The sequence below is a fragment of the Ovis aries genome, chromosome 1 (assembly GCF_016772045.2).
Source record: "Ovis aries strain OAR_USU_Benz2616 breed Rambouillet chromosome 1, ARS-UI_Ramb_v3.0, whole genome shotgun sequence".
In the NCBI taxonomy this organism is placed as follows: domain Eukaryota; kingdom Metazoa; phylum Chordata; class Mammalia; order Artiodactyla; family Bovidae; genus Ovis; species Ovis aries.
This window is the reverse complement of record NC_056054.1, coordinates 28,372,095-28,387,589: the sequence shown is the minus strand read 5'-3', so window position 1 is coordinate 28,387,589 and position 15,495 is coordinate 28,372,095. Positions and strand designations below refer to the sequence as shown.

The window sequence follows — 15,495 nt, the reverse complement described above, 5'->3', positions numbered from 1 at the left end:
ACAAGAAGGACATGGTCTTCGGAGGAGGGACTGTGGTGGTTAACAACTTGAGCTTTGCAGCTGGAAAGCCGGACCCGTTGAGTCCTGCCTGCATCTCTTGCTGCCCTGTGTGCCTGATCAAATGACAGCCTCCCTGAGCCTCAGTTTCTTCATCTGTCAGATGAGAGTGATGAGAACAAACTCACCAGGCTGTTATGAAGACTGAGTCATAGGTAGCAAGTGCTTAATAAATGGTAGCAAAAATTTAGAAGGCATGCAGTCGAGTGTAAGACAGAAATAGAGACAGTTCAGTGATCACCAGAGCGGTGGGGAAAATGTAGAGGCCACGAGGGCCCAGAAGAGCTCTTAGCGTGGAGTCTAGGACATTGACCTCGACCATTATTTTTTAACTCTTCTCCTGGGTCTCCTTTTCCTGCAGGCCTACTTTTTTGATGCACCAGAGATGGACCATCTCCTAACAAGCACAGCTGCCCCAAACCAAACAGTTGTAGCAGCCAAGTCCAGCTAAAGAGGAAAGCCAGAAAGTATCTTTCATCTTCTCGCTGTGAGGTACAGTAACCATGGGCAGGGACGTCAGTCCTGTTGTTAACATCAAACATCGAGAGGCGTGGACCCTTATATCCATCAGCATGATCCAGTGTGGTGTGTGTGCACACGCGTGTCCATGTGTGTGTCCCTCTTGCTGAGGCTTCAGTGGGAAAGTTTACTCATCTGGCTTTATCCGTTTGGGAAACTTGACTGAGCGACTACCGCTTTTACTTTTGCTCATCTGTCTTTATCCGTTTGGGAAACATGAGCTCCCAGATTCTTCTGTAAGGGGAGTTCCTGCTTTTTGGCTCCAGCATCTTCTCTACTCCCTGTCGCCTTCCCAGCAGCACAATGTAGGTTTATTCCATTTGGTTACAGTCTGATGGTTGTCTCCAGTTTCTCTGTGACTTGTCAGGCTGGCCTCAGACCCTGAGTATGACCTCTCCTTAATTACTCATGCAGTTCTCTGAAGGGTACCAGTTCTCATGCCTGGTTTGTTTTCGGGCCTCTTTGATGATTCCACTGTCGGTGGTTAGCCTAGGGTGTCAGAGTACAGGAAGAAGACCCTGATCCTCCTCGGCTGGTCTCTCGCCTCCCTGTCCCACTCCTCAGCATTCTGAGCCTGCAGGCTTGCGGAGCTGCTGCCATCACCGGAACGCATCCTGCCTTTGCACTAGCCGCCCTAGTCATCTGAAGGTTCCTTCCCTTCCAGCAGTCATTGCTTACCTTGTGATTCCATTATGTGCTCTATTATATGTCACTTTTTTTTAAAGATTTTTTTGACCATTTTTAAAGTCTTTATTGAATTTTTTATAATATTGCTTCTGTTCTGGATTTTTGGCCACAAGGCACGTGGAGTCTTAGTTCCCCGACCAGGGATCAAACCTGCACCACCTGCATTTTGAAAATGAAATCTTTTTTTGTTTTAATTGAAGTACAGTTGCTTTACAGTGTTGTGTTAATTTCTGCCATGCAGCGGCATGGATCAGCTATACATATACATATATCCCCTCTTTTTGGAGTCTGTCTGCCACAGGCACATACCTGCAGTGATAGGTGTACTTTGAAGCATTTGCAAAGACTGTTGTCAATCCATGTAGTAACTATTAAAGCTTAATTCCTTACTTTTTGATGAAAGAGAAATATTCATAGACGTTCTAATATTTTCCTTCCACTACCTCAGTGGGTTGTTTTTTGAAGCCCACTGCCTTAGAAGGAGCATGTGGTAGCTTGTTTGCATAACTGTTTAATTGTCTGCATGCTTGTCCAGCTCATCCTGCAAATGGACTCCATTAACTGTTAGCAGAGAAAGCCTCAGCAGGATCTGAGGTCCACGGGGAAGGGACTCTTGTTTCACTCACACTCCCAGGTCTTGGCTTAATGCCCACCTGGCATGGACAAAGCAAGTGCTTCATTACTGTTGAGTAGATGGAGGTGACTTTGTAGGATTCAGGCAAGAGTCAGGATATGGGCTTTTACCCAGAGGTGTCTTGGCTTGCTGAGTCCTGGATCACCATTCACACTCTCACTCGAAGTTTATTTGAGGCACTGGGGACATAGAAAATCAGCTACAGTCTGCCTGAAGGCACCTTGGTCCATGGGTAAAACAGCTCATCAGATAAGGACCAGGCGGTGGGCCAGGCTATGTGAGAAGTGCATTGGCCAAGCTGTTAGTTGATAGGCACTGTGGGAGCACAGAAGCACTGACTCACTTGGCCCGGGGGAAGACTTCACAGAGAGGGTCTTGCTTGAGCAGAAGCAATTGACTGCCCGTTTTTCTGAAACGAGCAGTCGGTTTCCTGTGGTTTTTGGGAGAGTGAAGATGCAGGCCATTCATTGAGACACTGAGATGTGCTGTGGACTCACATCACCTCGAACAAGAAAACCTGAGCTCAGCTGCAGAGGGACAGAGGTGGAGGACACATAGCTGTCTGGCTGTCTGCCTTGCCTGGGAACACGTGACATCAACCTGCAGAGGGGCTCTTGCAGCCTGCTCCTGGCTGGGAACTTCAGTTCCTTCCATACAGTTTGGTTATGATGTCTCCAGACCAAGTGTCCCAGGTGCTGTCAACCTTGAGAGAGTCAGAAGCTGGCATCTGGGAAGAGCCTAGCCCTCAGGGCCCTTGCTGACCTCCCATCCTGACTTTCACAGGTTCAGTGTCTCTGGGCTTTACTCACATCTATAAACTTGGGTGTCGGTGTTTCCATTTGGGTGTCTAGTCTCTAATCACCTCTCAGTCCTCTGCTCTACCGGCTGACCTATCGAAGGGTGCTGGTGTCAAGTCTCTAAATGAGATAGTGACAGACAGTTTCTTTGGAGCCTCCCTGGCAGAAGCATCAATTGCTTTGTCGATGAGAAGGGCTGCCCAGAGCCTTGAGCCCTGCAGATTTATGAGCTGACTGTGCCTCCCACTGTAATCTGTGGACTCCCAGCTTTCAGGAAAAGGAATGACTTTTTATCTTGCAGATAACCTTCCTCATGTAAATCTGTGGATCAGAGGGCTTAGCCTGAAAGGAATTGCTGGGAGAGCATTAACCCCTTCTCTCCCTGGAACCTGAGGATCATAGAGGAGCTTCTGATTGCTTGTAATCAGGGATGCTACCCCTGCATAAGTCACTGGGATATTTTAAAGAATATTTTACTTTCTTCTTTCCTTCCTGCTTTATGTATATTTATCAGGTGGCTCAGATGGTAAAGAATCTGCCTGCAATGCAGGAGACCTGGGCTCAATCCCTGGGTTAGGAAGATCCCCTGGAAGAGGGCAACCCACTCCAGTATTTTTGCCTGGAGAATCCTCATGTACAGGGGAGCCTGGTGGGCTCCATGGGGGTCACAAAGAGTTGGACATGACTGAGAGGCTAAGCACAGAACATCACCTTAGAGCCAGTGCCATTTCTTCTCTGAGCCAGGACCCTGGTGGACCTAGGGAATCTTAATTGGCTTGAGGGATGGAGTGTCTGAAGGCCCGTATCCAGACTGGGACTGCCTTCCCAGGGGCAATGACAAGTGGTTCTATCCAGAGGAGGGTGACTGGCATATAATTATACTGCTGTGTGATATGGGCTTTGTTAAGAGATGAACAGAGGGCTTCAGGAAACTCCTTTGTAATTAAAACCCTCCTGATTTGATACCCAGGGTTTATATGCAATTATCCTTTCACTCACTCACGTCAAGAGTTCATTTCATAAGCCAAAACTTCAAATGTTTTTACATCCGTTCTTTTATTCTGAAATCAGCTTTAACTCAGTGCTATAATCCCCTTTAACACAGCATCCAGACTGCATGATTTCACAGCATAGCTAACACTATTTTTTACAGCCCCTTATTCTTTTCCACACCACGTCTGCAGTGTCCCTTCCCAGAGAACCTGTCTTCAATGCCTGGGCTATTTCTTTCTCAGTTTTCTTCTTTGTTCCCTTTCTTTGAGGAAAATTGGAAGAATGGCAAGTAGGTCAGCACAATAACTTTTTATTCTTCCATTTGATTTATTTAGTGGAAAATGTTTTGCTGTTGTTCAGTCACTAGGTTGTGTCCGGCTCTTTGTGACCCCATGGGCTGTAGCACTCCAGGCTTCTCTGTCCTCCACTGTCTCCCAGAGTTTGCTCACATTCATGTCTACTGAGTTGGTGATGCTATCTAACCAACTCATCCTCTCCCGTCCCTTTCTTCTTTTGCCTTCAATCTTTCCCAGCATCAGGGTCTTTTCCAGTGAGTTGGCTCTTCACATCAAGTGGCCCAAGTATTGAAACTTCAGCTTCAGCATCAGTCCTTCCAGTGAATACTCAGGGTTGATTTTCTTTAAGATTGACTGGTTTGATCTCCTTGCAGCCCAAAGGACTCTCAAAAGTCTTCTCCAGCACAGCAATTCAAAAGCATCAATTCTTCAGCCCTAAGCCTTCTTTATGGACCAACTCTCACATCCATACATGACTAATGGAAAAACCATAGCTTTGACTATATGGACGACCTTTGTTGGCATGGTGATATCTCTGCTATTTAATACACTGTCTAGGTTTGTCATAGCTTTCCTTCCAAGGAGCAAGTGTCTTTTAATTTCATGGCTGCAGTCACCGTCTGCAGTGATTTTGGAGCCCAAGAAAATAAAATCTGTCACTGTTTCCACTTTCTCCCCTTCTACTTGCCATGAAGTGATGGAACTGGATGCCATGATCTTGGTTTTTTTTAATGTTGAGTTTTAAGCTGGCATCTCCTCTCACTCTCATAGACTGAATAGTATAATGAATCCTTAAGTACCCCTCCCCTCTTTTACTTTCAACAGTTGTCAACTCACGGCCAGTCTTGTCTCATTCATATACCCATATATTCTCCATCTCTTTCCCCTGTATTATTTGGAAGCAAATCTAGAACATCCTGTTCTTTCATACATAAACATTTATATTCTGTATCTATAAAAGATACTCTTTTCAGAGACTTCTCTGGTGGTCCAGTGGTTAGGATTCTGTACTTTCAATGCCATGAACCTGGGTTTGATCCCTGGTCAGGGAACTAAGATCCTACAAGCCACGTAGTGTGGCCAAAAATAAACATAAAATAAAAGGCTAAAACAATCTTTAAAAAAATATGTATATTTAAAAAAATGTATATATATATATATATACACACACACACACACACTCTTTGCAAAACCTAGCTATAGTACCGTAATCACATTTTAAAAGTCATAATTATTTAATATCAAATACATTCAGTGTTTGAATTTCATATTGCAGTTGGGTAGTATATCTCTTAAATGCCTTTTATTTATTTTTAAAATTATGTATTTATTTATTTGACTGCACTGGGTCTTCATTGCAGCACGCAGGGTCTTTGATCTTCTTTGCGGCATACAGGATGTTTTAACTGCAGCATATGGGATCTGGTTCCCTGACCAGGGATCAAACCCAAGCCCCCTGCATTGGGAATGCAGAGTCTTAGCCACTAGACCACCAGGGAAGGCACCTTAAGTGCCTTTTTTTTTTCCTTTTAAATTGCAGGATAATTGCCTTTAAGTGCCTTTTAAATTATAGAGTTCTGTTCCGTCTCTCTCTTTCTCTTTCCTTTTGCCATTTATTTGTTGAAAGCTCATTTATCGTGGATTTTGCTGATTGTTTCTCCATGGTATCATTTAACATTTAACTCTGTCCTCTGTTTTCTGTGAATTGATGGTTGTATCTAAAGGATTGATCAGATTCAGATATGATTTCTTTGGCAAGACTACTTGATGTGTGCTGTAAATTCTTCCATCCATAAACTCATAATGTCCAATTATCTCTCTTTTTGATATTAGGAGCCATTAATAAGCTATGCTTAGATTCACTGAATCAGTAGGGGTTTTAAAACAGTGATATTTCAATTCTATCTTTCTTTCTTTATTAACTAGAATATTTCTTTAATAAAAATTTCCTTTCATTTGTTTGGGTATCCATTGATACAGTTTATGTATAAGAAAAGCAAGATAAATGATTTTTTTATTTTTTCCCTGCTTTCAAAATTGTAATTGGCTCACTAGGACTCTGCAGCAATGACCAATTAGTTTCAGGCCATTGCAAATATTATGCTTATTGATGCTCAGATTGTCCTATATTTGGACGCCAGTTGGCCCCTGGGTCTTGTTGGCACAATTCTAGGAGTCTCTCTTAACTGCTTTGCTGTCTGTTATAACCAACTGTTCTCGGCTCATTTTGAACTTTTCGTGTTCCAGATCCAGACTGGGCCATTTCTCTAAGGACTCCTGGTTCCATTTAGTGGCGAAATAGCATTTTCAGGTCACAATCTGGATGCTACTGCTGCTCATTGCAATTGGCTTGGTCATTGTTTTCAGGCCTTTCCAATGTGTATGATGGTTGTTTGCTTGATAGAACATATGTGAGTTCATACTGATACTTCCAATTCCTGTTCAGTACTACAGAGTTCTTACGAAATTGCTTTTATCATACATTCATATCTCCTTTCTCCTGTGTTGAGGATTTCACTTCTCACTGATACCGCTGGTGATAGAATTGGACTGCCACATAAGAGTGTGCTCAGTTGCTCAGTCATGTCTGACTCTTTGCGGCCCTGTGGACTGCAGCCCGCCAGGCTCTTCTGTCCATGGGATTCTCTAGGCAAGAGTACTAGAGTAGGTTGCCATTTCTTCCTCCAGGGGATCTCCTGACCCAGGAAATGAACCCAAGTCTCCTGCATCTCCTGCACTGGCAGGTGGCTTCTTTACCACTGCACCACTTGGGAAACCCACCACAGAAGTACTTACCTGTTTCATCCACCGTGCACTCGTAATGATCTAGTAACAAAAGTTCCAAACTACCTTTAACTACTGGAAATGTTACTTTAAAACCTTTGAAGGGAATTCCCTGGCAGTCCAGTGGGTAGGGCTCAGTGCTTTCACTGCCAGGGCCCAGGTTCAATCCCTGGTTGGGGAAGTAGGATCCCACAAACTGTGCAGCATGGCATAAAAAAGATTAAAAATTTTAAATAAGATCTTTGAAGATTTTTTTTTAAGTTTTGGAGTATGCTGTTTCCTCCCTTGTCTGCTTGGAAACTTCTTATTTATTCTCCTATTTATTCTTCAGGACCTACTTCAGATATTCTATCCTTGATGAAGTTTTGCTTTACTTCTCCAGATAATATTACTTACTTATTTCTCTGGGCTGTGGTAGAGCTCTTTGTATGTTTCTCTTTTATGGCCATTTTCTTATTAACTGTGATTTCATAGACTGAGAGTTCCTTGAGGTCAGAGATTTATTTACCATTATAGCCCCAGCACTCAGCAGGCATTTGGGGAAAGCTTGATTTTGAATAAGGAAGGATTATATACATACCACGTGGCATTCAAAACTTGGATCATTTGCCAAGTTGCTTGGAAACTCGTGTTCTTCACTGAGGACTGGGCCACTCGTGAATAACGGAGACAGGTCCTTATCTCCCCAGACTTCACAGCCCAGCTTCTTTCTTAATTCATTTGGCTGCTCCGAGTCTTAGTTGCAGCATGTGTGGGATCTAGTTCCTCGGCCAGGGACTGAATCCCCAGGCCCACCCTCTGTGTTGAGAGCAGGGACCACCAGGAAAGTCCCCCACAGTCCAACTTTATATCTCCTGCATCACACAGATGAGCAGGCCTTACTAAGTTAAAGAGAGAATCATGCCTTTGGGAACTTCGGATTGGAATGCCTCAGATGAGGCAGTTGTCTGACATTGTCTCGCTTGGATGCAGGGATGGGGCCAGGAGGGGAGCAGGGCATGGCACAGAGGGGCTGCCACAGTGGGGGCCAGAAGTGACCAGGGGCCAAGTCTTAGGCCTGACAGTGGTGAAGGAGCCCTGGCTGGTAGTGACATTATGGACCACATCTGGCCCAAAAGGGATCTTACTCACTATCCTCAACCTAAATGCCAGGAATTCCAGCCTTTGCCCCACAGGCCACCTAGTAACAGTTAGCAGTGGGAGGAGGGAATCTTCTGTCTTCATGTTGTTGTCCAGTCTTGACATTAATTTGGAACAGACGGCTAGAAACATGAGAAAAACAGAATTTTTCATGACTTCCCTGTGGGCTGGCTTGTCCTTACCTTTGCTTGGCATTTCAGAACCCAGTGCCGATGTTTACCAGAAGGCCAATCAGGACTTTAGGTTCTGGCCTTCCATCACATTATACCATCCACCCTTCTCCAACTACTTTTCACAGCTATTTGATTGACAACTTTTCCTTTTTCTAGAGCAGGTAGATTTAGGCAGATTTCCCCTGCCTCAGCATCACCTTTGTGGTGTGCTTAGATACTGACCCTGATTGTGACATTTCCCCTGATGAGGTCCTCAGGGAGGCCTGGCTCATTCTCTTAGGAGGAAGGCCATGCATTAGGAACCCCTCTCTGCCACATTCCCTCATCTTTCCTGGGTTTGACCATATCTCTACCTCTCTTTCCAGTTCCCATTTCTTGCAAATCCTCGACCAAGTGTATCAACAGATGCCACAAATTCATCATGTTCAAAACTAAACTCATCTGCCCGGCAACTAGATCTTCATACATTTTCCTCTCTTAGTGAATGGCACTACCATCCACTCCTGACTCCAGACTAGGTTTGATTCTTTATCATGCCCTTTCATTGTACCTGGCTTCCCTGGTGGCTCAGATGGTGAAGCATCTGCCTGCAATGCGGGAGACCTGGGTTTGATCCCTGGGTTGGGAAGATCCCCTGGAGAAGAAAATGACACCCCACTCCAGTACTCTTGCCTAGAAAATCCCATGGATGGAGGAGCCTGGCGGGCTACAGTCCATAGCGTCGCAAAGACTCAGACACTACTAAGTGACTTCTCTTTTCATTGTACCTTGCATAAATTATGTTTTATATATTTGCTTATCCCGTAGTTTCCCCTGCTGGACTGTTAAGTTTCTTCAGAGTTAGAACCATGTTTGCCTTATTATCATTGTATCCAGTGCCTGGCACATGAGTCCTCCATCAGTATTTGTTGGATAAATTAAGAAATCTACGGAAGAATTTCCTGGTGATCCAGGGGTTAGGACTCTGCACTTTCACTGCTGAGGGCCCAGGTTCAATCCCCAGTCGGGGAACTAAGGTTCCATAAGCCACAAAGCATGGCTGAAAAAAAAAGAAATCTGCCTAGCCACTCAAGCTAGAAACCTCAGCATCAATGTAGATTCCTTCCTCTTATCGTCCACATCTTATCTGTCAGCAGGACTTGTCTATGCTACCTTAGAAATGTTTCTCAGATCTGCCCTATTAGTACCATACCCAGCGCTAAGGACCTGATCATCTTACATCCAAACTATGGTCATAGTTTGATGGGTTTCTCTGTCTCATTTCTTTTCCTCCTTCTGATTTATCCTATATGTAGCTCAGTCATGTCCGACGCTTTGTGATCCCATGGACTGTAGCCATGGAATTCTCCAGGTAAGAATACTGGAATGGGTTGCCATTCCCTTCCAGGGGATCTTCCCGACCCAGCGATTGACCCAGGTCTCCTGCATTGCAGGCTGATTCTTTACCTGCTGAGCCACCAGTATGTGTTATGTAGCTATGAGGGTCTTTAAAATTTATAAATCTGACTGAGCCTTTGAGTGCATCACTCTTCTACTTAAAAACTAATGTTGGGTTTTTTTTTTTTTTTTTTGGTCTCCTGTCATCTAAAGAAGAAAACCCAGACTCCTGTATTGCCACAATTTATCCCTAATCTACTTATCCTGCCTCATATCCTGCCATTGTCCCCTGTATAGCCTTATGCTTGTTGTTGTTCAGTTGCTTAGTCGTGTCTCATTCTTTGTGACAACATGGACTGCAGCACACCAGGCTTCTTTGTCCTTCACCATCTCCTGGAGCTTGCTCAAACTCATGTCCATTGAGTTGGTGATGCCATCCAACCATCTCATCCTCTGTTGACCCCTCTCACCCTGCCTTCCATCTTTGCCAGCATCAGGTTCTTTTCTAATGAGTCAGCTCTTCACATCAGGTGGCCAAAGTATTGAAGCTTCAGCTTCAGCATCAGTCTTTCCAGTGAATATTCAGGGTTGATTTCCTTTAGGACTGACTGGTTTGATCTCCTTGCTATCCAAGGGACTTGCAAGAGTCTTCTCCAGCACCACAGTTTGAAGGCATCAATTCTTTGGCGCTCAACCTTTTTTATTGTCCAGCTTTCACATCTGTACATGATTACTGGAAAAACCATAGCTTTGACTAGACGGACCTTTGTTGGAAAAGTAATGTCTCTGCTTTTTAATATGCTGTCTAGGTTGGTCATAGTTTCTCTTCCAAGGAGCTGGTGTCTTTTAATTTCATGGCTGCAGTCACCATCTGCAGTGATTTTGGAGCCCAAAAATATAAAGTCTGTCACTATTACCTTTGTTTCCCCATCTATTTGCCATAAAGTGATGGGACTGGATACCATGATCTTAGTTTTCTGAATGTTGAGTTTTTAGCCAACTTTTTCACTCTCCTCTTTCACTTTCATCAAGAGGCTTTTAGTTCTTCTTCACTTTCTGCCATAAGGGTGGTGTCCTCTGCATATCTGAGGTTATTGATATTTCTCCTGGCAATCTTGATTCCAGCTGTGTTTAAATAAACACAGTCATCTCTCAGCTCCTGAATCTTTCTCTGTCCCTCCATATTTCTTTTTATTTTCTTTTTGACTGTGTGTGCAGCATGTGGGGTCTTAGTTCCATGACCAGGGATCAGACTTGTGCACCCTGCAGTGGAAGTGTGGAGTCTTAACCACTGGACCACCAGGAAAGTCCCTTCCATATTTTCTTTTATCTTTTCTCCTCTAGCACCAAACAGAGCAATCACAAAGAAGAGTTTGAGGAGACTGGGTGAAGGTAGCTTTGGGATCTGTGTCCGAGGAAGTCACTGGGTTTCCAAAGAAATGGAGAAAAACTTTAAAATGTCATCTCCGAGCTAGCAGTAAGTCTTCCCTGTAACCTGTAAATCAGGACTCAAGGCTCTAGGTTTGGCGAGCTGGTGGCTGCAGACTTCTCTGGTGTCGAAGTTCTCTCTCTGAATCCTTCCTGTATGGGGGAGTCTTTGTCTTGAGAGTGACTCTTTTCGCTCTTCCGTTCTCTTCGATGGGTTTTGGAGTGTGGCTCTTTTGGACATGGCATCCGCTGCAGAAAAGCAGAACAACCAAAGGCATCAGGAAGACGGATGGAATGGACCCAACACCCCACATCTGGGTGGTGCCACACTGAAGCCTAATCATCTCCTATTTAACAAACAAGAGTTAAATGTGGTTGAGTTGAGAGCCATGTCATTCAGCTCTTCGTTATGCTGTTGGTTGTCATTGTGACTGTGCGCTGATTTGGGGAGAAATACAAGGGGGTGGGAGGCTACTTTGGTGCCTGGCATTTGCCTCTCACAGTCACCTGGTGTGCTTCACATTAGGCACACCCTTAATCCCTGAGATGGTTCCATCCTAACTGGGGTGCTTTTCTTTGGATTGTGTACAGATTACCCAGGTGAGCCTCTGCTCCCCTTGCCATCCTCAAGTGGCCAAACTGTGAACTTTGGTTTGGATTCATAGTGAGTCTGAAAATTTGTCTTTGGTGACCTGACTGTGGGCAGCTGAATCTAATGGTTGCAAAATAAATATAAAATGCAAATAATAATAATAATGTCTGTGTCTGTACTTCATGACTTTAACCTCACCTTCTTCTTTGATGTTTTACTGTCAGCCTGCAGCGTGCTGCTGGGAGTCTTGACTTCATGTGCTAACTTTTGGGGTGTTGGGGTTAGAATGAACATCAGAAGTTTTCCTCCTCTAAGTATGATAAAGCTGAAACTCCAATACTTTGGCCACTTCATGCGAAGAGTTAACTCATTGGAAAAGACTCTGATGCTGGGAGGGATTGGGGGCAGGAGGAGGAGGGGCCGACAGAGGATGAGATGGCTGGATGGCATCACCGACTTGAAGGACATGAGTTTGGGTGAACTCCAGGAGTTGGTGATGGACGGGGAGGCCTGGCGTGCTGCAGTTCATGGGGTCGCAAAGAGTTGGACATGACTGAGACTGAACTGAACTGAACTGAAGTATTGAACAGTGCTTACGGGACTTTCCTAGTGGTCCAGTGGCTAGGACTCTGTGCTCTCAGTGCAGGGGGTCCAGGTTCGATAATATCTGGTCAAGGAACTAGATCCCACATGCCTCAACTAAGGGTGAGCATGCCGCAGCTGAAGATCTCATGTGCTGTGACTAAGACTCGGTGCAGCCAAGTAAATAAATATTAAAAAAGAACAGAACATGTTTACCTATTACCTATTGACATACATATTTTGGAAAATTCTTTTAGAGCCCTTTGAGCGCCTCTTCCAGGTGGCATTACTTCCTGGCTAGAGTTCATGAAAGGGAGAAGTGACACCTCAAAGACACTTTTTTTGTACTTTGTGTTCAAAACGCGTGCCATCCACACCTGATTTCTGCCAGGTCGGGACTCCTGATTGCCCCCTGCTTCTGTTGTCCTCTTCAGCACCAGAGTTCCCCGTGAATTTGTGTGTTGTGTCATGTGTCTGCGAGACAACTGCGAAGATGCATTTAGAGTTAAAAGGCTGATAATGCAGGTAATCTCCTTGGATTGTAAGGAGATCAAACCGGTCAATCCTAAAGGAAATCAACCCTGAATATTCACTGGAAGGACTGATACTGAAGCCGAAGCTCCAGTACTTTGGCCGCCTGATGTGAAGAGCCAACTCACTGGAAAAGACCCTGATGCTGGGGAAGATTGAAGGCAGGAGGAAAAGGGGGTGACAGAGGATGAGGATGGTTGGATGGCATCACTGACTCAATGGGCATGAGTTTGGGCAAACTCTAGGAGATGGTGAAGGACAAGGAAGCCTAACGTGCTGCAGTCCATGGAGTAGCTAAGAGCTGGACATGACTTAGCAATTGAGAGCAACACAGAGATAAAGGAAGCTGCGCACAAATTCAGACTACCATTTAGCTGATGAAGGTCACCTTGGCAAACCTCCTATCAAATGCTGAATGTCACCCCCATTACCTTATTCAACAAATATACATATATTATGCACCTACTGTGTGCTGATCACCTTTCTAGGTACTGGGGCAGTGAACAAAACAGACAAGGTCTCTGATCCTGTGGATCACTGGATCCAAGGTCCAGTGATCCCTACTCAGGAGTCACCAGCCTCAGCCTCACCAAGGCAGCCATTCCTCCTGAACCCCTCAAGCTGTGAGAAGGGCCTCTTCGGTTTTCACTGGTTGGTCTGAGCGCTAACCCTGGGCTCTCAAATCGAGGCTAAGCTTCTTTCCCTTTGATAACTTCAGATGTTTGAAAGCTGCTATTCTGCGCCCCCTGAGTTTTCTCCAGCTAAATATTTCTTTTGTCTTCAAGTACTCTTCAAAGAACTTGGCCTTCATACTCTGCAGTCACCCTCTGAACTGGTGCCCTGGCTCACTCTTTCTTGAATACTTAACTTCTGCTGCCCAAGGCAGCGATTCTTACACATGTGGATCCTGTGAATTCCCCTGTACAAGCCGTCTGTCACCTCTCCTTCCTCTCTCTTACCAAAAGTGACAGGATTTTCCTCTTATTGAAGACCAGAAGCATATTGTGAAATAATATTTATATATATATGTCAGTTTCTGTCCCAGTTCCTGACAAAAGCCCCTAAAGCCCTTGTGAATAGGGGTACTAGGAGAATCTTCTGTCCTGATGTTTGGTCTTTGGCACCAGTTCCTGACAGAGAGCCCCTGAGACCCTTGTTTCTTGAGCTATAGAAGTATCTGACAGAACTCCCAAATCTCTCGGAATTTCCTGGGTAGTAGAGCATTTTTGGTTCTAATTAGGAGATTTGGGGCCCCTGGATGGGGCTGGTCACAAGAAAGCAAGCCATGATCAGAAGCCTGGAGCTTTCATCCCTAACCCCCATTCTCCATAGAGAGGAGAGGGACAAGAAACAGAGTTACTAATCAATCATTATGCGATGAAGCCTCCATAAAAATACCCAAAGAACTGGGTGTGGAGAGTTTCTGGTTTGGTGAATACATCCATGTGCTTGGAGGGTGGTGTGCCCCCAAATCCAGGTGGACACAAGCTCCTGCACCTGGGACCCTTCTAGACCTCACCCTATGTGTCTCTTTATCTGGCCGTTCATTTGCATCCTTTAAAATGTCCGTTGTATATTAGCCAACAATAGTAAGTTGACTGTTTTCCTGGGTTCTGTGAGCAAATTATCAAACCCAAGGAGGGGATTGTGGGAACCTCCAACTCGTAAGCTGAGTCAGGCAGAAGTCATGGGTGCAGAGGGCTATTCCAAGGCCACAGGTGCGAGGCCTTGCATCAAGGCCTGAGAAGGGGAGCCCAGAACCCAGGTCACCTCCGAAATTGACTGAGCTCCTTCATAACTGTTGCCAAAAGTCCCCTGATCATCACCAGCAAGTTTCCTGACCTAATGTGTGTGCATAGTCACTCTGTCATGTCCAACTCTATAACCCCATGGACTGTAGCCCACCAGCCTTCTCTGTCCTTGGAATTTTCCAGGCAAGAATACTAGAGTGGGTTGCTATTTCCTGCTCCAGGGAATCTTCCCGACCCAGGGATCAAACCTGAGTCTCGTGTCTCCTGCTTTGGCAAGTGGATTCTTTACCATTGTGCCACCTGAGAAGCTCCATATTATTCAAAAATGCCCAGCGTAGTACTCACTTTATAGCACCCTAACCAATCACCTAATGCTAACCTTCCAGCAGGAATTTTCTTTGTTTTGAGGCTATAAAAATTGGCTACTAACCCACAAAAAGCGTTGGCTCTCCCTTGAGCCAGCCTGGTGTTCTAACAGTGTCTGGTCAACTTTCCCTGGTCTCAGGAGGTTGGCCCTCTGTGCTTTCAGCGCCCACATCATCTCTGCTGTTTGTTCTTAATAAACTCATTCTCTTCTGAAATGCTCTGTGTCTGGAAATTCTTCTCCAATCTGCCGTCAGACTGCCACGACAGTGTGTAACCTGGGGACTCACTGCTTGCAGTTAGCATTAAGACCCTTAACCTGTAGATCGGTACTACAGGCAATTAATGTAAAAATTATTTAATGTGGAAAACCACACATCTGGTCACAGAAGTGTGATAAGTGTTCAAGTAAAGAAAAACAGTAAGTTTTTTTCCAGGCACATATAAATATCCAATTTTGATGGGCAAATTAGTTACTACTAAGTATTTTTAAGTATGATATGACCTAAATACATTTTTCCAAAAATATGTTTAGAGATTCATTATACAGTGGTCAAATTTAATTTTTAAGTAAGGATTTTAGACATAACCAGCATCGTAAATTAGCACCATCATCTTATGAAAGAGAGGACATTATAATATCAAAGGATCTGGAAGGGCATAGTCTCAGTACTAAAAACTTGAATAAATTTCCCTTATGAAAAACTGACTACATTGTTTATTCTTTCTCACCTACCAAGTACCATTGAAAACTTCATGAACCAACCAGCATCACCCTTTAGGAAGCCACT

General features: G+C 44.6%; 1 protein-coding gene across 4 annotated transcripts in view; it reads left to right on the top strand.

Moving 5' to 3' along the window:
• The window catches only part of YIPF1 (Yip1 domain family member 1), a 35,998-nt gene extending 24,363 nt beyond the window's left edge, over nucleotides 1-11,635 (top strand). For 2 of the 4 annotated variants that reach the window (XM_012148365.5, XM_042248282.2), the window contains exons 9-10: nucleotides 419-549; nucleotides 10,802-11,635. In XM_012148365.5, coding sequence (XP_012003755.1) covers nucleotides 419-508 — 90 coding nt within the window. In that variant the 3' untranslated portion in view covers nucleotides 509-549; nucleotides 10,802-11,635. Of the gene's footprint in view, nucleotides 1-418; nucleotides 550-9,670 lie in introns of all 4 variants that reach the window. The other 2 variants (XM_060409522.1, XM_042248285.2) reach the window with 1 other exon arrangement.
• The last annotated feature ends 3,860 nt before the right edge of the window (nucleotides 11,636-15,495 follow it).